A 25184-nucleotide genomic window follows, 5' to 3' on the forward strand; every position below is an offset into this window, starting at 1 on the left:
ATTGTTCTGAAAGGTAATGTGTGCCTCCTGCCAGCTTATACTCCATCCCCAGGAACTGGAATGTGGAGCTCTTTCCCTGTGTTCTATTGTCCTAGGTACTTGCTAAGCACAACTCTGGTTTCCACATGCTGACATTGAGTCATGTGTGATCACAAGGAGAGAGTTAATTCTTATTAATTGCTTATAGAGTAATCAGAACTGCTGTGCTGGCAATTCACATAAAGAACTGCAGAGAATAGGAGTGTAAGTGTTTCCAGGCAAATTAAGGCTTTAAATTTAATGAGCATGATTACTTTAGTAGGATAGACAGAAAACATGTATTCTGTAACTATAGTTGTTAATGAACTTCTTATTTTAGAATAGTTTTTTCAGACCTTTTTTCTGCCCTGACTGCTATAGACCCAAGACTCTTCTTCCCTTGTTACTATGAATTTGGCTTGGATGGAGCCTTACTCTCAGGGTCAGATTTTTTTATGACTGCTACAATAAAACTCATTGAGGGTGCTGGTGGCACAAACAGTTAAAACTCCAGGTCCCTTTGTGCTCTTGGCCTTAAAACTTCATGTCTCTGTATGCTTAAATAATTTAAATAATCAGATTTGTTTATTACAGTACAACCACAGTGGTCTGGCTTTGGTCATCTCCAATTTTAGGTTGTTGTTGAAGATACCTAAGGAAATGGCCAGCTGTGAGTCATGGCTCTTTGAGCTGCATGGTCCATGGGAAGTGTAGTGTCTACCAGGCCTTCCAGCACACAGAGTTGCTCCCTGAATCAGAGTGGAATTAAGCTTGCAAGAGGTTCCTGAAGGTGGTCTTGTCCATCACCTGATCGAGGTTCAAAGTTCAGTGTTGTTCAGGGTCTTGTCCTAGACCCTGAGTTTGGAAATCTCCAAGGATGGAGGGTACACAGCCACTCTGGGCACTTATTTTGCTGCCACACCATTCTCAGGGTGGATTTTTCTTTGTTTTGTGTGTGTTTCCTTGGTTTCAGGTTGTGACCTTGTATCTTGCCCTTTTCCTCTGCACTGCTGAGAAGGGTCTGCCTCTCTGCTCTATCCCCCTTCAAGTGCTTCACTAAGCAGCTGGGGTATTTTTATTATTCACTACCAGCATGACTTTCCTTAGACCATTCCTAAAATGCTCTATAAATGTGGTCTGACTATGGAATGTCAGTTTACATGTGGGGAACTCATGTGAAATAACTAGAATGTCCCAGCAGGCTGGCAACTCCTAAAGAACTGGATTTTGGCATTGATTCTTTGCTGCTTTATTCAAGCAAGCACAGGAGAGAGAACTGCAATTATTTCAGCCATTTCATAGTTAGAAAAAGAGAAGAAAATCAGTTAGAAAAGAAAAAATTAAGTTTTTGTAAAAAGGGGATTTTGGTGCTCAGTGCAAATGTAATAGGGCCTCAGTGGAAGGTTTGTTTCCATCTCTGCCTTCGGGCACATTTTGTTTAAAAAAAAAAATTAAAATCTCTTGATAGTCTTACATGCTTGTTCTGGTAGCGCTTCTATTGGTTTTAATTGAAATTTTGTAATAGCTGGATGTTGGTCTGATAGTAATTTGTGCAAAATTGTAAGCCTCCTTATGTTTCATTAACAAGATATGAATTATTTTGTTTATAGAAATAATTTAATTATTGGCCATACAATTTTGAGCAGAGCTGCTTTAGAATTACCAGCATGAAACTAATTTGTTGCATTGTAGATAAGTGGTGCTCTTTGTTACAAGCTTCCCTCCTCTTGTGTTTTCTGTGCCTGGAGGGAATGCTTAGGGCTGGGGAATTGAAATCCCCATCTAGAGTGCAGTTAAAGGCAATTAAATGGAAATTCTCATTCACTCCCCCTTTTGCTGGATTGCAGGTGAACAATGGATATTGGCATTGAATGCTCATTTTCATGGTGGTGCTTTCTTCTTCTCTGTAAATATTTCCTAACCATCACATTTAGGAGTGGTTTTGTTCTCATTTATAAAAAGGCAGAGTGGTTGCCTGAGGCCTCACGTATTGATGGAAATCAGCACACTGTGTACTGGGACTGCAGAAGCATGGCTGTGTCTGTAGCTGAGCTGAATATAAATCTCTCTGTGTTTTCTGAAGGCTTTGTTGATTAGCATCTGATATAAGAATTTCAAGAGGACTGTGGGTTCTGAAGGGATCCACTGAGAACAAACAGAAGCAGCTGCGTTGTTCACTCTTTTACCCAAATCGTCCTTGGGGAAAAGCCTATGAATTGTTGACATTTGTCCTACTGCTCTACATCAGTAAATAGACTCAGGATTAGTTATGTTTTCCATGTAGCTGATCTCCTTAGCATTTCTGGCAGGGGTAAAACCTCCATCACCTTGGCTTGCAAGTCCCTTTTGCAAGTGAAATCTCTTATGCAGATATTGACTTGTGTGACTCTATCATTGCAACAGCATTTGCATTTTTATTGGAGAGAGTTGAATTAATAAGCTGGTATTTTGAGATAAAGCTAAATGCTTTTTGCCTTTAGGTGGTAGCTTCTTCAAGTATCCTTTATAGATTTCTCTGTTGCCTGTACCATGCTCATAGAGTCATTAAGGTGATTTTCTCTTGTCCTGCGATAACTACAGTATCTTTTGTTTCAGATCATGAACGGATCTATTCTAACATCCTTTTCACTCAGCAGCAGATACTGTCCTCTACACTTTTCATATGGGAACTTGAGCTTCCTCAATTATCTGTAGCAAAGCATGAATTGAAAAAAAACATGTCCTTTAAAGTTTAATTTTCACCATTTTCAAAAGGCAGACTACTTGCATAAGAACAGATAAGAAGCCCCCCGTTTGTTAGCTTGCTTCATATTGACTGCAAAATATTTAACTTTTTTTTTTCTGAGAAATGGGGCCTTATGAAGTAAAAGGTATGTTGTTACATTAAAAAAAGTAAAACTCAAACACACAAAAAATCCCATTCCTCTTTTGTTCCATAGAGCATAAAATTGATCATCTTGATCCTGAAATCTTGAAACTACCAATGCTTAGCCAGGTGCTTGGGTACAATGGAATTTTGATTAATTGTCTCATTCCTTTTGATTGGGGAACAGGTAAATCTAGGAGCCTTGTTTCATATTCTGCGCTGAAAGTTAAATTAGTGATGAGATGGATGCTCAATCTTCTGCCTCAGCAGAAGAGTTCAGCATCCTGCTTTGCTGAACACAGGAGGAATCAGACAATCAGCTGTTTTCAGCTAGCCTGTCAACCTAGAGGTTCATGATCTAGTTTTCTTGCTTATAAGCCCATGCTGATTCAGGCTGTGTTCTCAATCTGGTTTTGAGTTTTCAATCTGTTTCCCTGCATGTGCTGTCCATCTCACATGCACTATCCACACAATGCCTATTAATTTTTTTCTTCTGTCATCATTAAGCATGCATCTGCCTGTGTTTTGATTGCAATATGCTAAGTGTTTGCATTTGAGGGCTTTAATAACTTGAGTATTGGCTTCCAAAAGGAAACTATTGACCTGTCTCAGCCATCTTAAATGAACATGAGAAGGTCATGCCAGCTGCATAAAGATTTAGCCCATGTTATGACAAAATTTAGAGGTCTAAAATTTGGTAAAGTTTTACGAAAGCAGATATAATCTGCTTTCATAGTGTTGGGTTTAGCTTCTGTGCCACATCACAAGTTATGGAGGAAGCAGCTTTGTACCAACTGAGTTTGAGGGAAGGAGCAGGTCTTGCTCAGATGCTGCTCAGCCTTCCCTAGAGGGGATTTTCTCACAGACCTGTCTGCCACTGATGGTCCTTAGCAGAAAAAAGAACTCTGAGCTTTTTGTCAATGAATTTTGGAAAAAAAACCAAACTAGAAAAATACTCATGTATCATAAACTTTTAAAAAAACTCTTAGCATAGGGACAGAGGATTGCAAATGACTAAAGGAATATTTGGTGATAATGGATATTCTAGTTGTGCAACAAAATAAGGCCTGTTCCTGGAATTAACCCATAGCATTCTGAGCAAAGATTTCCATCTGTGGTGCCATACTGACATTTGACTAGGAAACATGCTACCCTCTTGGATAATCCAGGCTCTTTTCTCCCTGCTTTTGTGCCATGAATGTGGAGGTAACTAATACATAATACATCCATGATTCTGCTTTGCAGCAAGTTAGCAGCTCAAATAGGTAATTATTGGAACAAGTTCAGTGCTGTTGCATTATGCATCAGAAAAAACTACAGTCAGTGTCAAAGCCATAAAGGTAGGCTGCCTGCTTGTCCTGATAGCAGTCAGGTTGTGTTTACTGCTAATTAATTATCCCAGAGTAGAAGAATGAATTTCTGTGAAGCATTTCTGAATTCCAGCCCCAGGAGGTTATTAGTAAAAATAAAAGTGAAATTCAGAAATAGCAGCCTCCATTACCTACTTAAGTTTTAAACTAATCTTTTGCTGCTTTCTACACCTAAATTAGAGATCTAGCTTCTCTTTTTAGTTTCTTTCTTGAAGTGGTAAATATAATTTTTGGTTTAGACATCATTTTATGTCACTGCACATTAGCTTTATACTGCCATTTATATTTATCTTATAACTATGACATGTCTGGAGCAATCAGTTTTCTATTTTTCCTTTGTAGATCTGTGCCCATTTTGTTCGCAGCATTATTTCTGTCATACTTGTTTGCTTCTCACTCTGGAATTTCCATCTGGGGTTACTTAGAGTTCAACAGTAAATGGTGATTTTCCTCCAAAGTTACTCCTTTTTGCATGGTCAAATTTGATCTCTTCCTTGTGCACATTCACTTTTACCATCCTTTATCATGACCTCAAGTAGTGATCACTATTTTATTGTTCTCAAAGTTCCAATTTTAAGATGCCTTTGAAAAATCATGGTAGTGTTACACAGTTCTGAGGTTTCAGGAGATACATGTATAGACATAGTTTAATGGTGTCTTATTACTTGTCTTTTACAACCAATTTATAAAGAAAAGCATCTTGTAACTCAATCAAGAGCATCCTTCCAAACAAAAATCTTGAGAGAAGTGATGGGACCAGAGTAAGGTGAAAATCTGACTGCTCTCTGTTAGGACAGTCTTTGTTGAAGCAGTAAACTTGCCTCAGTCTTTGTGACTGATCTGAGCTGTTGTTCCCACTCTGGGAGGGAGTTTCTCAAGGAAACAGGAGCCCTGAAGGACTGCACAGCCCCTTCTGGGTCCAAACTTGAATCTGGAAGATGTCAGGAAATCCCCACGCTGTGATTACTGAAAGCAAGAGCTGACAAGGGAGCAATAGTGATTTCTAAGTGGTTTTAATGAGGAGTCCCAGCAAGCAGTACCGTGCTGAAAAGACCAGTGGTAATTAACTGGTACATCTGCACAGTATCGTACAGCATCTACTCAGAATACCTGAGTCCATTCCATGAAAATACCAAGACATTATTCATGAACCTTTTGCTTTTGCATTGTTTTCCTCTCCCTCGGTGTCATGTCACAGGAAAGCTGTTTCTCCACTCAGGCTTCCATGGCAGGCTGGTATTCCCACATATACAGCACCACGAGATCTATTCAGCAAACCAGCTTATATCCAGCACATGACCCAATTGCAAGTGAACTTCCTTTAACTTGCAGTCCAGGTCATCACCTTCTCATGTCAGCACAGTTACTTGAAATATTTCACATTATAGCAAGGTTGTAAGATCTTACAGATAAGTAAATATATTAAGCAAATTATTAAAAGATAAAATCAAAATAGAACAAATATTTGGCTACCAGCTGAAAAGTATTGATATGTCATTTAATTTAAAAGTGATCAATCTCATGGAAGACTTTAAGTGGACATGTCTGGAAAGTTGAAACCTTTTGGTGTTCTGTACAGGCTATGAAATAGAGAAGCAGAACTTTTTGCTTCCTTATAACTAAAAGGTATTTCATGTTCATCTCCTTGCTGCATTGAGCTGCATCATTAGCATCAATATCAAAAGTGAACTATGCTTGCTTGCTTTCCTTCCCCTCATTTTAACACCTTGATAGCAGTTTAGGAAAGGAATACTCTGATATGGGTGGGTTGGGACAGGCTTGGTCATCAAAGAAATGATGAAGAAATTCTACTATACAGGTCACTGAGCACTGGGACAGATTGCCCAGAGTTTATGGAGTGTCCCTCACTGGAGCTATTCAAGAACTATTGGGATGCAATCCTGTGCCATGTGCTCGGGGATGACCCTGAGGTTGGACTAGATGACCCACTGGTCCCTCCTAACCTGATCTGTTCTGTGATACAGTAATGCTCAAACTGGTTTCATAAGAAAAAAAAAGTTTATATATTTTGTGTGGTCATAGGTACAAGGAAACGTGGAGTACATATTGTATTTGGGTTGCCCCCAGATGGAGGCAGGAATGATGGATCTGACTCCATGTTCTCAGAAAGCTAATTTATTATTTTATGATACTATAATATATTAAAGAATACTAAACTGAACTATACTAAAAAATACAGAAAGGATATTTACTGAGTGCTAAATAGATAATAATGAAAACTCGTGACTCTCTCCAGAGTCCTGACACAGCTTGGGCCCAATTGGCCAAAGAGTGGAAAAAACTCATAGCAGAGTCCAATGAAACAATCTCCAAACACATTCCACATGAGCAAAACAGAGGAGAAGCAAATGAGGTAATCATTGTTTTCATTTTTCTCTGAGGCTTTTCAGCTTCCCAGGAGAAAAATCCTGGGTGAAGGAATTTTTCAGAGAAGGTGAATGTGACAAGTACACAGTAATCTTCCACTATGCTGTGCACCATCCCCAAAATCTGTATTCATAGCTGTTCTCAAACATCACCCATGCTAAAAGTGCACCTTCAAAGTACATTAGGGAAAACCTGGTATGCATCTGGAAGGCTGTCATCACTTTGTACTGGTGTTGAACTGTAGTTCTCTGATAGAGAGAGGGCTCCAGGTAACATCTATTCATGAGCTTCTCCACCCCTGCAAGTCCTACCTGCTCTTCTGCTGTGTTTTGGTTTTACATTTGTCTTATAAATCTATTTACAATTTGTAAATACAAATTGCAATATTTGTATTATTTGACTTTATTGACTGCTTTATTTGAGTGGTGCTTTTTGCTCAGTCTCAAACTGGGAAAAGTGAGTCATAAGTATGTAGAGGAAGATAATTTATTAGCAGTGTTCCCAAATCATTTGTCTTAGATTCACATGTATCAGTGCTTAAGTTTCATTAAATTGAATTTCTTGTTATTTGGAAAATCCTATTTGGAAGTTGCTGATGCTTGCTATTTCAGTAACTTACAGCTTTTTGAGAAGACAGCTGGGTTAATACATTATTGAATATTTTTAGAATCCTTTAATGCTGAGTTCACAGGATTCTCCAAGTGAAGTAGACTTAAAAGCTGAGAAGTTTTTGAAGAGAGTTTTACTTTGAAGTTTCTAAGGGTTGCTTCAGTTCTAGTGCCAGTACAGCTTAGAACGTGTTCTGAAAGGCTATAAATAGCAGCAGTGAAACAATGGATTTAATTTGGCAAGGCAAAGGAGGCCACAGCTTACAGTGGGTACAAATGTGTGCTGTGGTTTTACAGAACTGGGTAGAAATGAGGCTTTTAGGGGTAATTTTTCACTGAAATAGCATGTAACCATGACTCAAATTTCTCTCATGTATTAGGAGAGAAAAAAAATAATGGTGGTCTTTCAGATGTGTTCACTTGGATTTAAGATACATGAGAGAACTTCTGCCTGTGTTAGGCTAAATAGTCTTCCCATTAGAAGCCCTCTTTTGTCTTTCTCCAGAATCAGGTCATGTCATTTTCAACTAAGTGTCTTTTTTTAAAAGGTAATACACTCAAATCAGGTTTTGCTTTTATTTTATATTTTATTGCTATTTTTATTTTTTGTGTCTATTATTTTATTCTTTTTTAAGTTATTACATTTTTGCTGGGTTTTCCCCCCATTTTTTATAGTTAAATGATCTCTCCATCATGTCTACTATTCTGGCTTGTAGTTAGCTTTCTTCTAGGTTGCTCCAGAGCTGTCAAAAATAACATCAGAAATTGTCACTGAGGAATACTGCCTTATTAAATTGATCAGTGTAAGCCAGTAACGAGGAGACTGAAATTCTCTCTCTATTTAAACACTTCTCAAACAGTTAAATATCCAACAGAAGCAAAAAACACTGAGTATAAATGAAATGAAAGGGCTCACACAGTCTGTGTTCAGCATCCCAGAGGTGTAGATGGCCACTGCTTGGTTCTCAGCTCATATTTTTCCAGGCTATAGGAACATTTTTCCATACCAGGAGATGAGCTCCTGTAGGAAAGGGTTGTTGGAAATGGAAAGCAATTCAGTGAGATTTATCAGCTATTTGTGCTCTTTAAGCCAAAACAAACACATTTATTTTGTGGAACCAGAGAAGAAAGGAATTGATGAATTATGGGCTGGCCTCGTGCAGGAGGATTAAACGCTGGCACTAATTAATGGCCAGTTAGCAGAGCACCATCTTGATCTCAGTGGTGGGGAAGTGGATGGGGGCCATAAATCCAGACTGCAAACAGAAGAATCCTCAAGATGCTTCATTCCAGCTGAGTGGGATGGTGGCCCTCAGCTGCTGGGACAGAGTTTAATAGGTCAGAGTTTGGGATTTACAGATCTATCCCATTCCTGCTGGCTGTGCAGGTGCTCTGTACTGTTGATAATTGTTCTGATTGTTCTACTGTTGGTAATTGTTGCTTCAGTAGGTTTTTACTGTGCTCTGCTTTCCCCTTGCAGGCTTTTGGCCAGTCCTTCTCCGTGCACCGCAAAGTGGCCGAAGATGGCGAGACGCGGGAAGAGACCCTTCTCCAGGAGTCTGCATCCAAGGAAGCCTACTACCTGGGCAAGATTCTGGAGATGCAGAATGAGCTCAAGCAGAGCAGGGCTGTGGTCACCAATGTTCAGGCAGAGAATGAGAGGCTCACTGCTATTGTCCAAGACTTGAAAGAGGTAAATGGGGCTGAATTTCTTTAGGGTATCATGGATAACGTGGCTCTGAGTAAACAAAATATTACAGGAAGTGAAAATGCTCACCTCCCAGTCTGTGATACTCCCAGAAACCACATGGCCTGAGAGGACTACAATTTACAAAGGAGAAAATATAACTTTTGTTGGTTCTAAAGAACACCACCACCTTAAAAATGTAATAAAACCCAATTCAAGAAGCTGTAATTCCTAAGCACCCTTAGCATTTTGCATTGCGTTTTATAGTACTGAATTTTACATAAACATATTTTCTTCACTGTTGTGATATTCATGCATCTCTTCTCTTTCTCAGCATTTAAAAATATAATAAAACCCAATTCAAGAAGCTGTAACTCCTAAAGCACCCTTAGCATTTTGCATTGCGTTTTATAGTACTGAATTTTACATAAACATATTTTCTTCACTGTTGTGATATTCATGCATCTCTTCTCTTTCTCAGCATTTACGTAATTTCTCAGGTATTCTAGACTGCCTAGAATTAGATGAAGCTTTTGCTGGTTTTCTTCTACTGTAAAGCAAAATTAAAATGCATGCTCATATTGAGAAAATGGGTAACAGTAAGGAAGCCAGATTATTGACCATATGAGACATTGAATAATTTTGATGGAGAATTAAGTAGTATTTCATAACTCATCTTTTTTCCTATTGGAATCTGAAAGTTATGGAATGCAGCAGAGCAACTACATGCAGGGGAAGGTAGCCCTTGGAAATGAGCCCATATCTTGCCTGCATTCCCTGGGAATGCTTAGACTTAGGGATTCTCCCCACTGTCCAGCTGCTGAAGGATATATTTCCTATGTGAATCTGGAGAGTGATTACTTAATGCATTAATTTGTTAATATTAACAGCTACCATGTTTTCTGTAGCTGGATGGAATAGCATCCTTTTATCCTACAGAAAGCCCTGGAACAGGGTATCCCTGGAACTGAGCCTTTACTCCCATTGAGCATTTTTATTGTACACTTGCCCATAATACAGATCAGGTTTCAGGAAGAAGTAGTACACACATGCCAGCTGTTCCCATATTCCAATTAAAATATGTGATTGAGATTGCTGTTGCAGTTGTTAACAAAAGAAAATCAAATCTATTTTTAATTATTTGTGATCTACTTGTCCTAAAATCCTATCCTAAAATCTTGGTGGCAGACAACCAGCTGCTGACAGCCCTACCTGTTTGGTTTATCTCACAGGTCCTGATGACTTGGGGTTCAGACACAAATGAACAACCAAGTTAGAAAAAATGCACATTTGTCTTTGTACTCCATTCTTTTCCTCTGGGACTCCTTCAAATGCAAATCTCCCTTCCATTTTCCATCATGGTTATTGATCTGCAGTTTGTTCAGGAGGCAGTTTCAGTACCTGTCCTCCCTGGAATATTGATTGTCCTTGTTTCCTTGGTGATAATAGTAACTCCTAATGTGAAGCCAGCTGCAATTATTTCCTGCTCTAATGCTAAATATAATCAAGCTATAGTAGTTAATTAAAGTACAATAAAGGAATTTACTTGAATAAAAATAAGGCTGATAAACTGATTGTTATTACTGAGATGATGTACCCCAAGTATCAAGTCCTTGACTAAGTGGAACTTTCATTTTGTGTTACTACAATCAATGAATGAAGCATAAATGGAATTAGTGCAGTCAGTTGATTACACCACACGTTATTATGATTAATTACTTGAATAATAAGAAGAGATAGGGGATGATTGGCAATTACTTCAGTTTCTTTGTGATCTTTTCACACTGAATTATGCTGATATTTCACCTTGTGCTCAAAGCAATCTCACTTGTGCTCAGCCTGATATCCCTTGGTCCTGTGGCTGTGATATCCAAGTGCCTGCTGAAAGGACATGACCTTCTCCTGTAAGTGTTTATGCATTTGTCTGCTTGGTTCTGCCTCCTGCAAGCAGGAAAAAGAAGACTAAATTTACTCCAAATTTTGACAGCTACAAAGGTGAGGGGAAACAACTATGAAGTGCCTGGTATGTTTTGGGGTAAAGCCAGAATTAGGTGCTGTGTGGGTGAATTGCTACAATGAGGAAGCAATTTGTCACTTTAGGCAGTAAATCTGGAAATCTAATTAGAGTGAAAAATGAAAGAAAAAATGTAATTTTTATGTGGGCCTCTGTACTGAGTGATGCAAAGATAGATGGGTAGATTCTAGACAGAAGTTACCTGATTGTATCCTGTCTTTTCCCTTCCCTGCCCTTTACCTCTTCCCCTCAAGAAAAACATGTTTTATGGCTGTTTTTTAGCCTTAATAAGATATTTTATAAACTAAACAAACCAGCAAAAAAAAATTCCTTTCACCTTCAGTCTTAATAGAAAGGTTTGAATAGCTGCTGTGTGGTTCTGGGAATAGTGTTTTTGCATGGATGACACAAATGTGTGGTAATTTCTCCATGCACTCATCCACTTAGGACGCTGAAGACTGATTGGTGAGTTTTCAAAAAATGACCTTGTTATTGGTATCACACTGCTAAATAGTACACTCAGTGCTTCTCCACTCTCCAGCCTGTCCTGGGAGTTATCTGATTAATTCCTTGTGCTCTCTGAATTTGCACAGAAATCCATAGTCCTATGAATGTGTATGAACATTTTCTGAACCAGCAGAATACACTCCCATGAATGCTGATGGCTTTTAGCAATCCTGGGAATTCCATAGCCCTGGAGTTGAAAAATTCATACCTTTTAGCAAGTATCTGCCCTGCAGTCACAGCTGATGTCTGCAGGGCAGCTTGACCTGGATCTCCCTTGCTATAAAAGGGAATTTATCAGGCTCAGATCTCTGGAGAATTATGCACCTCAGACTGCAAAAACAAACAAACTGATTTCAGTATCCATGTCTTGGAAAAGAGGTTTTCCGAGAACTTGCTCACGTGCTTCACCCTGATGGGCATTAATGAACCAGGAATCTCTCATCATAGACAGCTTTCTACTTCATGTTAAAATGATTAAAGGAGTAAAACACCACCAGCTTTATTTCTGATGTAATAAAAATCCCTAGAGCGCTGGATAGGAATCTTATTAACTATCACCTAACTAAATAAAATATACATTTTGAAAAGCTGGTAGATTGTTTTCTCCCACCAAGACATCAGATAGGGAATGTAGGCTGTTTAATTTGAACCAAAACTATACAGATTTTAAGACTGAGACCAGAGAGATAATATTTTGCAGTCAGACTAGATTTACAAAATCTGTATGTTAGGCATCATACCATTTATGGTGGTTGCCTCTCTGTATGGAGAGATCATTATGGTTATTAGATCATATAAACTTCTCTAATAGTGTATAAATTGCCCTCATTTATTATAAATATTTTTAAAAATACTTTTCTTTAAAAAAAATCTTTCAAAAAGACAATTTTTATCCTTTTCTAATTTTCTGGAGTCTGTTTTTTGCCTATTTAAAAGCGCTGTTCACTTACAGTTGGGAGATGAGTAACTTTTTCCTCATTTGTGCCAGTGAGAAAATCTCTTCTCATGATAACCATAAATATTTTATTGCTGTATAGAGATGTAATCACCACCTTGAGAAGCTGATAACTGGCAGAGGTGGTTATGAAAGCCCAGATGACCCAGCTCAGAAGCTGGAGAAAGTTTTCTTTGCCCACAGACAGGAAATCTTCATAGAGAGGTGATGTCTGTATATACTCCTCCATCATGGGAAGGCTGAATACCTTGGAGCTGAGCACCTGACTCAAAACAGGTGGCAGAAAGAGAATGAGGCAAAGATTGAAGCAGGTGACAGTGTAGAAAGTGGAGATGAGTGATGGTACAGTTCAAGATTTGTAGGTATTACAGGACCAGGCTGATGAGTTGTTTGGGTTGGATGGGTGCATGGTCTTGGTGTCTGAAGGGGCTGGCAGGTATGGATCAGCTCTTTCTTCCCATTACAACTAGTGAAAAGGAGAAAGCCAGGAGGAAAAGGGTTAAAACTCATAGGCTCTCTACTAAAAAGCCACTGCAGCAGCTGTGGGGATTGCACAAAGAAATTGGCACCTGGGTACCTGCAGCCCATGAGATAACAGATGAATGGGGGAGTTATGTGATGGTAATATTAATGGGCCATGGAAACAGCACACACCTGGGTTTCTGGAGGGCAAGAACAGGAAAGAGGACAGTGGAAGGGTGGGGGGAGAGAAAAATAGAAATTTGTGATGTATTATTTGCTGAAAGCAGGGGAAAAAAAGTCTAAGGTGAAGTTGTGCTGCCCTTGAAATCAGTAGCTAAACAATTATTTGCTCCAGCAGTATAAAAATCTTGCACTTCATGCTAATTAGAAAATGTGTGGGCATGGTAGCCTGGATTTTTTGAGAGAAACTAATGTTTGAAAACAGAAAAAAATGTAGAGTCATTGTCTTCAAGCTGGTTTTCATCTAAGAAGTTATATATTAAGAACTGGACTTTCTATATTAAATATGGCTTAAATCAAAATTTGCTGTTTCCTATTTAGAAATTATATTTTTTTCCTATGTGAAAATTAGGGTTTTTTGTCTTTTAAACTTTTGAGTAAAACCTAAAACCTTTAAATGTGAACAACTTTACTCAAAACCTTGTCATGGTTTTGACCAGGGCAAACAAAACCTTGTCATGGTTTTGACCAGGGCAAACACACCAATTTCAGATTCTTGTTTTGCTGCTTTGGGTTTAGATTTGGGTACATAGTGCATCTGTATAATGTAGGTAGTCTATAGTAAATGCAGGCCCACTGATGAGGGGAGAGAATGATGCATCTGACTCCATGTTCTCAGAAGGCTCATTTATTACTTTATTATACTATAATATATTAAAGAATACTATACTATACTAAAGAATACAGAAAGGATACTTACTGAATGCTAAAAAGATAATAATGAAAACTCCTGACTCTTTCCAGTGTCTTGACACAGCTTGGCCCCAGTTGGCCAATGAGTGAAAACAACTCACAGCAGAATCCAATGAAACAATCACCTGTGGGCAAACAATCTCCAAACACATTCCAGATGAGCACAACACAGGAGAAGTAAATGAGATAAGAATTGTTTTCCTGTTCTCTGAGGCCTCTCTTGCTGCCTTTCAGCTTCCCAGGAGAAAAGAGAGGAATCACTACTAGGAATTAGGTACTGCAGGAACCACCTGCAGCTGGGTGCTTGGGTGTAGTGACAAAAATAGTGAACTCTTCACTTTTGTTAGCTTGCTTTTCTAGTAGTTGTGGTGTTGTGAGGTCCCCAGGAGATCTCACAACAGGAGATGAGAGATGAGAATTTGACTCCATGTTCTCAGAAGGCTGATTTATTATTTTATGATATTATATTTTATTAAAAGAAGTGATATACTAAAACTATACTAAAGAATGAGAAAAGATACATTAGAAGGCTGGAAAAGAATGATAATGAAAGCTTGTGACTGACTCCTCAGAGCCTGACACAGCTTATGGTGATTGGTCATTAATTAAAAACAATTCACATGGAACCAATCAAAGATGCACCTGTTGGTAAACGATCTCCAGACCACACTCCCAAACAATCAGATAATTATTGTTTCCATTTTCTGAGGTCTCTCAGCTTCGCAGGAGAAGAAATCCCGGTGAAGGCATTTTTCAGAAAATATCATGGTGACAAGCAGTTGTCTAATTTCCTTTATGCATGGAACAGGGAGCCTGTGACTGTGCTCTGGTCTGGTGGTTTCCTTTAGTGGAGTGATTTAAGTGACTGCAGTGTTGACTCTGATCCTTACATGATCTCATCTGTTCCCTTGTGGTATTGCCCCGTGCTCTTCAGTGTCTGCATTCACACCTTATCCCACTCAATCTGCTCCAGAGTGGAAGTTTGCTTTGGCATCTACACCATTTAAGGAAAGCTTGCATTGTAAATATTTACCTGCTTGCTAATATTGTGGTGGCACTTGCAGCAAGGACCTTGTATCATGACCTGGACAAGGGGATCAAGTGCACCCTCAGCCAGTTTGCAGACAGCACCAGGCTGGGCAGAAATGTTTCTCTGTTGGAGGGGACAAAGGCTCTGCAGAGCGACCTTGACAGGCTGGATTGGTGGGCTGAGGACAACAGAATGAAGTTCAACAGTGCACAGTCCTGCACTTGGGCCACAACAACCCCATGCATCACCACAGACTTGGAAGAAAGCTGCCTGGTGGCAAAGGACCTGGGGGTGCTGGTTGACAGCAGCTGAACAAGAGCCAGCTGTGTGCAAGTGATCAAGAAGGCAAATGGCACCTGGTGGCCAGCAGGAGCAGGGCAGTGATTGTTCCCTGGTACTCAGCCCTTGTGAGACCACACCTCTATTCCTGTGTCCAGTTTTGTGGCATGAAGGACATTGAGGTGCTGGAGCAAGTCCAGAAAAGGGCAATGGATCTGATAAAGGGTCTGGAGCACAAGTCCTATGAGGAGCAGCTGAGGGAGCTGGGGGTATTTAGTGTGGATAAAAGGAGGCTCAGAGGAGCCTTTATCACTGTTTGCAACTTCCTGAAAACAAGTTGTAGTGAGGGGGGATTGAGCTCTTCTCCTAAGTAACAAGCAGTAGGACAAGAGGAATCAGCCAGGGGACCTTAGATTGAATGCTAAGAAAAATTTCTTCAGCACAAGCGTGCTCAAGCATTGGAACAGGCTGCCCAGGGAGGTGATGGAGTCACCAACCCTGGTGGCATTTAAAATACACATAGATGTGTTATTTAGATGTGTTATTTATGGATATGGTTTAATGGTGCACTGGCCATGCTGGATTAATGGTTGGATTTGATGATCTTAGAGGTATTTTCTAACCTGAATGATTCTATGATTTTTAGAGGGAGAAAAATTAAGAAAATATGCTGAAGTGTTGGACATTGTTAATGATGTTTTGATCCTAATGGACCTTAATGCAAGCACTACTTTTTGAAAAGCAGCTGTAGGAGTGACACAAAGTGAGCTCTAGGGCTGCTACAGCAGCCCATGGACATGACTGAGGGGTGGGTGTCAGGTGTCTGAGAAACAAAGTGGAGCTGGGTGTGATAGAGAGGTGGCAGAACTGTTCCTCCTGTCAGGAGAGTGCTCATGTCTCAATTTAGGGTGTTTTCAGCATAATCAGTGGAGTTAACAATATTTACATTCCTTTGTTTTGGAAGTTACTGTCAACTGGTTAGAACCAGCTCTAAATTAGGCATATAGTGTGTTATTTTGCCCACTGACAGGTGTTCTTATTTTCTCTCTCCTGCCATAGGGAGATTCTGCCAGGCCACCCTCATAAATGTTTCTCTCTTCTTTGCTGATAGTGTACATAGGTGATATTTTTGCCTTAAAAGGCTGAAAAATTTGCTAAAAATGCATTGTTTCCATCTGCTTTCAGGAAAAATTTCAGATGGAGCTTATTCCGAAAGCTTGTTAAATGGTTTCCTCTGCTCTGTACATGTACTTTCCCTGTTCACAGGACTTCTGAAAAGGAACAAAATAATTTTCTTTGCCTTGGAGACAAAAAAAATAGAGCAAGCTGTGACTTGTAATCCTACCAAATCTCTCTTCATGCTGTGAAATTAATGGGTATACTAATAGACTGATGCTGACTCTCTGTGAGAGAAAGAGCTTTGAGTATAGGCAGCAAGACCACTGCAGACTGCTTCTGAGTGTTCCTATTAACAGACAAAGATTTAATTACAGATCTGCCATTCAGCTCCATCTTCTGACTTAGTTACCACCAAATGCTTTCTTTGGGTTCTTGCTTCACAGTTTGGCTGTCAAACCACTCAGGTGAAACCCAAGGAGGCTATGGTGAGATTCACCTTTTTGTTTCCTGAAATGTGGTTTATGATCCTAAATTGCTATAATCACTCATAAGATGATTGTGTTTCTGAGTTCATGCTCCTCATAAGCACCAACTGTAATAGAATAGGAAGGTCAAGAGTTCAGGATAAATACATTTTCTTGTGGCACAGTTTTCTCAGGGTAACCAGCTTGTTGTTTTGCTGCTCTTACCCTCAAAAATACTTGCAAGCCACCAAAAGCATCTTTGAGTGGTTGTGTTTCCAGTTAATGAGCCCAAACAAGGATTTTGGATACAAATTTGGGATTTGACACATTCATGACACTGTTTTCTTTGGCAAGGCTCAGGGATTTAGCTCTGCTGGGAATAGCAGAGTCAAACAATGGACACTAGGGAGGTCAAAAAAAGGCCAAGTGGGATAATGGAGCATAACCAAGGGACTGTTGCATAAATACAGAGTGCCTTATTAAAAATACTCAAATTCCCTGCTCCCTCTTTGAGAACAGGGGCCTCAAATAGCAAATGAAAGAGGGTGCGCTTTCAGCTGCCCTTGGTAATCTTTGGGCAGTAATTAATCAAATCGGGATCTGGCAGTGCTGGATCTTATGTAAGTTCTTTGAAAGAATGACCCCTTATTTGTGCCTTGGTGGTGTTTCCAAGGCCTTTGTGTCCCCCCTTGTGCAGGGTATTGAGTGAGCACGTGCTGAGAGGGCAGCCCTGGAAGCCAGAGGTGTTACCTGGGTGTAAAGAGGAGTGAGGCACATTTCATGGAGGGTTGGGCCATCGGTGCTGCTGCCACCTGAAGATCCACTCCCAGTGCCCAGGGCTGGTAGGGGATGCCAGGGAAAGCATCTTCATATGGATATCCCTGTTTCCCAGGTATCACACACCAATGGCTGCTTGGATATTGGACTAGCAGCTCTCTGAACTTGTCAAAACATTATTTTGTTTTTCTTGAACGTTTTTAAAATGCATAACTTTCCTGCCTGGCTTTTGTTTCTAGATGAGGAAGCCCTCTTAAGGACTTCTTGTGCTGACTCATTCTTTTCAGTACTAATTTGCTGGTTAAAAATAACTTGGGCTTTTGTCTATTCAAGTCGTGTGGAGTAAGATGGGTTTTGGCATTGCTGGGATTAGCTGTGTTGTCAGTTTTTACAGAATCCTTGCAATGTGATCTGGACTCTCAGGAGCAAGAGCTCAGGAGCTGTGTTGACTTGCACCTTGTGATTTCATTCATTAGCCCAGGATTTAGTGAGAAACGAAAAATACCCTGGGTGCCAGACTTTCTGAAACTTGAGTCCAAAAGCTTAAGCAGCCTTCCAGGTAAAGTAAAGGCATACGGAAAAGGAGAAATTTTTGCTGGAAGCCCTCACTGCCTGAGTGCATAAGCAAATAGGGCATAAATTGTGATTACATGTGTCACTGATAAGGAATATTAAAAAACAAATGAAGTTTGTTTGAAAAAATGAAGTTTGAAGTTTGTTGCCCCTGTTCTAATTAGTTTCCTTTGATTTTTTTATTAAAATCCTGAGCAGTTTTCAGTTAAAAAAAAAAAGTTAAAGCTTCCATAAGAAACTTTAACTTCTTCCCAGTCATTCAGTGTCAGAATGTGCCTGGGGAATCCACACATGCACTGTAGCCCTGCATGGTTCTACCTTCTGTTGTTGACTTTCTCCTGTTCCTTGCATATGGATGCATCACTCCTCTTTTCCTTCCTCCTGAACTTTTTTGCTCATTTTTAAGCGGTACAGAAAGGATGGCACTGACTGGTCATTGGTTCAGAGATGAGATCCACCATACAAAACTGAAAAACCCAATGATCTCTACTGGAGTTGTGATTATTTACTTAGACCTTAGGGAAACTCATGGGGGCTAATCCCTTGTGGACAGTAATTACCAGCCAAGGTGCTCAAGCTTCAACATCTGCTCTTATTTGTTTAAAACCCATGTTTGTTTTCAGTCCATTTTTCTTTTCTTGTCTTTTAATCAATACTGATTTATTTGTAAGGGTTTGTCCTGGGATTTTAGTAGGTAATTTTGGGAAATGGGATTCACCTTTTCCTGGGGATATATTTTAGCTGTCAGGATATGACCTGACCCCAGAAATGCATAATTTTTGAGGTGCTATCAGAGTGAGATGGAGCAAAACACATCTAAACTATGCCTTTAGATTGTAAGGAACTACTACGTGACTTTTGGCAAAAATCCTCCACCAACAAAAAGAAACCATGTAGAATCAAAACCTATGAAACCCTGAAAAATATAAGGAAAGTCAGCATCTTTGGGGTTTATATTTTTGTGCTCTTTATGCTGCTGTTTTCCCATTTGGATTAATTCAGAGTGCATCTTACCAAACTGAAGTCTGTTCTGTGTTGCAGCCTGAGGCTGTCCTTAAATGTGGTCCTCTGTGGGGCGGGTTCTTCTCTTCAGTTCCCCATTTCTACCTCCAAACCTCAAACTCGTTACCAGTTTGTCATTGGTATGAAATCATTAATAAGTTCTTGGCTCCCATCATCTGTACTAATTGTGCTTTCTACAACAAACTCTGTTCTCAAGGGGAAAATTTATAAGAGGAAGGTGACAGAAGGGTGAACTGCAAGAGCCTCAAATATGCCCCCTCTTTTTCTCCCTTTGCCCTTATTACAATACATGACACAAGCTGGCTATTTTTAGTTTTTCTCAACAGTCAGTGCCAGTCAGCATCCAGGAGGTGGGCAGCAAGTCAGGCAGAGGTCAGACAGTGTTATCACCCTTTCATTGTGATGGTCAAATCCACTCTTAAGCTTCAGGATTGAGAGAAATGCACTTTTGCTGGCAAATGTTTTAGATGTGTACGTGCAGATGCTCATACATAATCAGAGCTTGTCTGCTTCTATGATGTTATTGTTAAAAAAATCCCCATCAAATAGGTAGGACTAGATATGAATGCAATTTTTGCCTTCACTGCTCTTTCATTCTGCCTGTGTGGCCTTTCCTCTCCTCCTGAAGCACAGTGTTGGCTCTTTCAGCTAAATGTGCCTTGAAGGCATCATCATCGCAGAGCTGTGATTTTTCACTTCAGTGAAATGGTCGGGCTGTCTGCTCTGACACTCGCTGTGAACTCTGCCTGAAGAGTGGCTGTGGCATTACAGAGTCAGCTCAGAGTGAGGTGGGTTAAAAATGGGTCATTTCCCTCCAGTCCTGCACACCTAGTCACGACAAGGGCATCCAGAGGCAATGCTCTTCTTCATTAGTTCACTGCTGTGAGGTTTGGCTCATGATACAGAGGTTTTTGCACTTGTTTCTCTGGGTCCCTTGTGTCTGTTTTCCCAAGGGAAGTGACAACACAACAGCAGTGAGAAGATACAGGATTCTGGTTCTTTGCTTTGTAGCTGGATGTGATTAAAGGGGCAAGGGTGATATTCTGGGTCAGTATGGAGGAAGGAAAGTGTTTTTCTCACAAGCAGCTTCTCTCATATGCCATGACTATCTGCCCTTCCCAAATAAGGCTGTGAGAAACAACTGCTCACTTTGAAAATTTAAAAACCTTGACAAAAATACAACAAAGGACTACATAAGGAAAAAGCTGCAGCACTGAGAACTGCCCTTGTAGATCCCACATGGCCAGTTCATCTTCAAGATGGATGCTCAGTCTTTTATACCCCTGGGGTTGCATCAGCCAGCCCTGGCCCTCCCAAGGTCTGTCAGTCAGCTCTTCTGTGCCATTTATCAGTGGAGATGCTTTCTTGTCACTGGATTGGAGGTCAGGTGTTGCCATGCTGCCCCCTGAGCACCCCCAAGCTTTTCCATTCCCCACTGCCCCACGCCAGGGACACCTGTGCAGCTTCTTTGTACCTGTCCTGGACAGCCCAGGCTGTCTGATGGCAGCAATACAGGGGGAAAGGGAACTGTGGGGAGAGCAGAGGGCATCTAAACTACAATAACATAACTGTACAGCACTAAAGCTTTTCTTAATATTCACACAATAGTTATCTTTAATTGTGAGAGCCAATCATCTCATTATCCATCTATAACAAGGCACAGAGAGATGCATGAGAAAAGCAGGGAAGAAAGAGTAAAAAATTCAAGAAATAGGTATGGATGGGGGTTGGTTGTCAAATAAATGGGAATATATAAAAGGGAAAACTTGACATTTTGGTCTATATCAAGTCACTCTGCTGGTGTGCTCCACAAATGTGAGAGGAAAATTATGCCCTTGGTTTGTTATCCAACAGATAACAAACAAAGATAGCAGAAATGCAGTGAGGAAGCAGCACTGAATCTGCAGATCCCTTTGCAAGATGTTCATATGCACTTTGTAGGGCTGGAGCTCACCTTGTTTTGGCAGCAATTCCCATTGCCATTTTACTGCACAGTAGGTTGCTAAGCAGATAAGACATAGCTAGAGATGTAGATTTATATGATTGGTATGTTCTTGAGGTTAATTTTATTGAAGATATTTGAGTCATTATCAAAATATTTGAGTTTTGGAGGCTAGGATGTACAGCTGGTTTTTATGCAACTTGGTTTGCCAGTGCTCTGTAAATGTTAATGGTGATTTGAATTCAGCCCTTTGACAGCTTTCATGTATTCTGTTTACATTTTTATGTTTTTACCCATCATAAATACTTTAAAAAGCCAGTTATGAGTTTTGCTTTGCCACTTTTCTTGCCCTCTAGAATTTGACTTACTCTTTCTTCCTCTTAACTTACCTAATTTCTTCCAAACAAATCTGTTGTGAGATGGAGCTTTATGCCAGTCTCATAACTGCCATAACTCTTTTAAAATAAATCATTTCATTGGCTATAAGAGAATTTAATCCTAAATTGCTAATAGAATTTAAAAACATTTCAATATTGTTAGTCCACTTGAAATTGTATTAACATTTTCAAGGGAAAGAAGTAATGACCGTACATGTTTTGAAGTTCAAAAAGTGAAAAATTTTAGAGCATTAGAAAAGAAAAATAAAACTAGGTGAGTCTTTAAACTTAAAATGAGAAATGCATAGCCTTGGGGATGTTTCTGTTCAAGAAAACCTCCACCTTTTAGCACGTTATCAAGAGTAATGAACTCTTATTTTGTGGGCAGCTCTAACACAGGGCAGCACCTGCCTTGTGCTGAGCTCAGGCTGTGGGTTGCCTGGGTGTGCTAAGGACCAATTTTCAGGAATTCAATGCAAGTTATTACCCAGCCTCTCACTGCAGCTATCAGAAAGGCAAGGCAAATCCACCATCAGCTCAGCTTCAGCAGCATTTATGTAAATTAATCATTCTTTTACCACGTGCTTTGGGGAATCATATTTCCTTTTCATGCCCACTAATTGCATGTTGCAAAGTGAAATACTGAGTTACCCTACCACAGTCTATATTTTTGTTCTTAGCTGCATTCAGAAATATCAAAAATACTGATTCTTGGCACAGTCAGAACAACTGCTACAGCCTCTGTAATTCTGTGCCTTGAGGCAGAAAGAGCCATGATCACCTATTTAAAGACAGGATAGTTAGCAAAAAATGTTTTGACTGCAACTGGAAAGCTCCTTTGCAAGGTTGCAAATGTACTGGAGATTGTTTTCATCCCTGTTGTCATTTCATTGAAAATCTTGGCAATAACTCAGAGTGAGCTGGAGAGGTAATCTTTCTTTCTGTCAAGAAGCAAATGCAAGTCTGGTTTATCATTCTGTATTTCATATCATATTGCACTGACCTCTTCCTCAGGGGTTGTAAGCAATTCCAGGACACTAAAACCAAAATGGGCTGGTTTCTTCTTTATTACATGCCCCTGCGTAAGGAAATGTAGCCATGCCTATTTCTTTTCTGTCGAACACTGCAGCAAAGCTTGTAAGCTACACCATCTTGCAATACTTGTCTTATTAGTGAAACCTAAAACCACAGTCAGTTTTTGTAACGTGTTTAAGCGTTTTTCTTTAATAGTTTTCTTTAATGCTGAATTTTATAAGGGAATCACTTCTCTAAGCTGTTCCTTGTAATGGTGGAGGCAGCTCCAAGCATCATTCCCATCTGAGGGCTGGAAGGTCGGGTTGTTTTTAGATGTAGTGCTGCAGCTGAAAAACAGTTCAGGCCCTGCAAAGGTGTAATTCAATGGGATGGTAAAATGGGTTGTGAAAACAACAGTAAAGTAAAATACACACGTGTCACTTCCTCCACTGAAGCACATAATTCAGGGTCTGCTGGGGTGAGGAGCCATGTGCCTTCTCCTCTTCTGCCTTTCTCTTTCCATGTCCTGTCTCCATTAGAGACTTCCATTATTTCAGCATGATTGGGGTTAACTTCTAAACATGATTTATTGCTGCCTTCTCTCATGAATACCAAGATGGAACCTCTTTGTTTCAGCGAGGATATTCTCCAGCTAGATTGTGATTTTTTTTTTTTCTTGCTGTAATTTTCAATTTATCGTGTGGGCTATTATTGCACAGCCTTGATAGCCTATTATTGTTCCATCAAGAGTGAGGAAAATTAATTTGGTCTGAGAGAGGTTGTGTATGAAGTAGACATTTTGATTTTGGTTTTAGGAAGCACTTTCTTGTTCTCCAGAAGACAGACTTTAAAAATTAGCATTTTTTTTACAGAGGGTTAACTACTTTTCATTTAGAAAATACCAGTAAGCACTGAAGCAGTAATTTGACCCATCAGCAAAGTGCATGTGCAATATGAAGTGTCTCTCACCCTCAGTTTTCCTCCTGTGCTGCAGTCCTGCTCATGTGTGTGCTGTTCATGCATTGGGCCCCCTGAGCAGCAAGTCCATTGCAGTACCAGTATCCAGAACTTTCACATACCTTGGAGAGAGAGGCTTTGCTGAAAGATAACAATATAACTTCTTTCAAGAACTTCTGCAGATAGATAAAGAATAAGCAAATTCTTCTAATAGCAGTGAGAGTTTTCCCAAGGTGAACATTTTCTCTGTGCTTACCTACTTAATTTTTCTCAAAAGAGGCCCAAACTGCCTTTAAAGCAAATTGTTCATCATATATCATTGTCACACAGTCCAAGCCACATCTCACTCCTTAAATCCAGCCAGATTTAAGATGCAGCAGTCCTGGGAGGTTTACCTGTGATGATGGAGATGTGGCTGGGTGTGCTGAGCTCCCTTGTGCATGGCTGGGCTTTCAGAGGGCACTGACTGCCAGAAATGTGGTGCTAGCAGAGGTTTCCTGTGCTGTTGAGTGGCTGTCTGGCAGCACCTGGGGCTTTTTTGAAGAGGATTTTTCTCCCAGAGGAGATAGATGAATTTCCTGAGGCTCCAGAGTGGCTTTTCTGGGAGTGGATAAGCAGAACAGCAGTTGACTTATGAGGGGACATGGATGTGAAAGAAAACAAAAAGCACTAACAGAGCATCTTTGCTGATGGAGATAATGAACATGAAGAGGTTCTGGACTGATGGGATGCTGGGCTTTTGTTTGTTTGTCAAGATTGCTGCTGTGTAAGGTGAGTAGGATTGGAGCTGGTGTTCTAGTGGGAACTAGTGGAAAAAACAAACAACATTTGGAGCTGATTCCAGGTATTTTTTTTTAGCCAGGAAATGGCTTTTGCACATGTCACTTGCTGTTGTTCCTGAGTAAAGGGAGAACTATAGGTATGCTTTCCCTTGTGAACTCAGACATTTGTTCTGTGCATCCCCTCCCAGCAGGACTCTTTCTTGACCTGTGCATTATTGACTTTCAGTGTATTTTACAGCCGTATACTTTTAATAATTTCATGCCTTACTCAGGCCAGATAAGTGCATTTCAACTATTTTTGGTGTAAAAATAGCCTGAAGGCAAACTTGGGCATGTACTGCATCTTCAACTTTGCTAAGAATCTCCTTATTCCGGGAGTGCAGTGGTTATGCCCTCCAGCACTGTGCTGTTACAGAAAAATCACCATCCCTCAGCTTTGTGCATTTCCCCTGATTCAAGGGTGTTGAACCACACAATTATTGTCAAAAAATCAATGCAAGATTTGCACTGGCCTAAAGTTCTGCAGCACAGAAAACATTTCCAACCTCCTTACATTGTGAGAGTTACCCCAGAAGGCTTTTTTTCCTTTAAGGTTCAGCCAGCTGGCTACAAGAAGCATCTTGGTGCCAGACCAGACTTGAGAAGCTCTGCTGCAGTCTGTGGTCTTATTTGACTTCTATTTTTCTATTGTTTATGTGAGGGATGGGGTTTTGAGACTTTAAGTGTTTGTGCTTTTTTTTTCCCCTCCTCTTTGGCATCAGCTGAACCATATCTAGCATTTGTTTGCCTCATTGTTTGGAAATTGCTACTGAAAATTGCTCTGTGTTGCTGTTTAACCATTTTCATGGTGGCTTGCTAAGTCAAAGGAAAATACAACCACACAAACCCTCAGTGCTTCTCTGTTCCATTCTGTAGAATTGAATTAATTTTTTTGTCATCTGTGTGCAACACTTCATTTAGAGCTCACAAGTGGAGTTTTTAGCTGTTAATGATAATAGTGATAAAACCAATTTTTTTCTTTTTTTTTTTTTTCTGAAAA

The 25184-nt window shown here is 40.0% G+C and overlaps 1 protein-coding gene across 9 annotated transcripts in view; it reads left to right on the plus strand.

Moving 5' to 3' along the window:
- The window catches only part of BICD1 (BICD cargo adaptor 1), a 171839-nt gene that overhangs the window by 78426 nt on the left and 68229 nt on the right, over positions 1-25184 (plus strand). For 8 of the 9 annotated variants that reach the window (XM_064737666.1, XM_064737621.1, XM_064737627.1 and 5 more), the window contains exon 2: positions 8731-8943. In XM_064737666.1, coding sequence (XP_064593736.1) covers positions 8731-8943 — 213 coding nt within the window. Of the gene's footprint in view, positions 1-8730; positions 8944-10169; positions 10498-25184 lie in introns of those variants that run through there. The other variant, XM_064737659.1, reaches the window with a different exon arrangement.

This window comes from Zonotrichia leucophrys, chromosome 1A, assembly GCF_028769735.1.
Source record: "Zonotrichia leucophrys gambelii isolate GWCS_2022_RI chromosome 1A, RI_Zleu_2.0, whole genome shotgun sequence".
NCBI lineage: Eukaryota > Metazoa > Chordata > Aves > Passeriformes > Passerellidae > Zonotrichia > Zonotrichia leucophrys.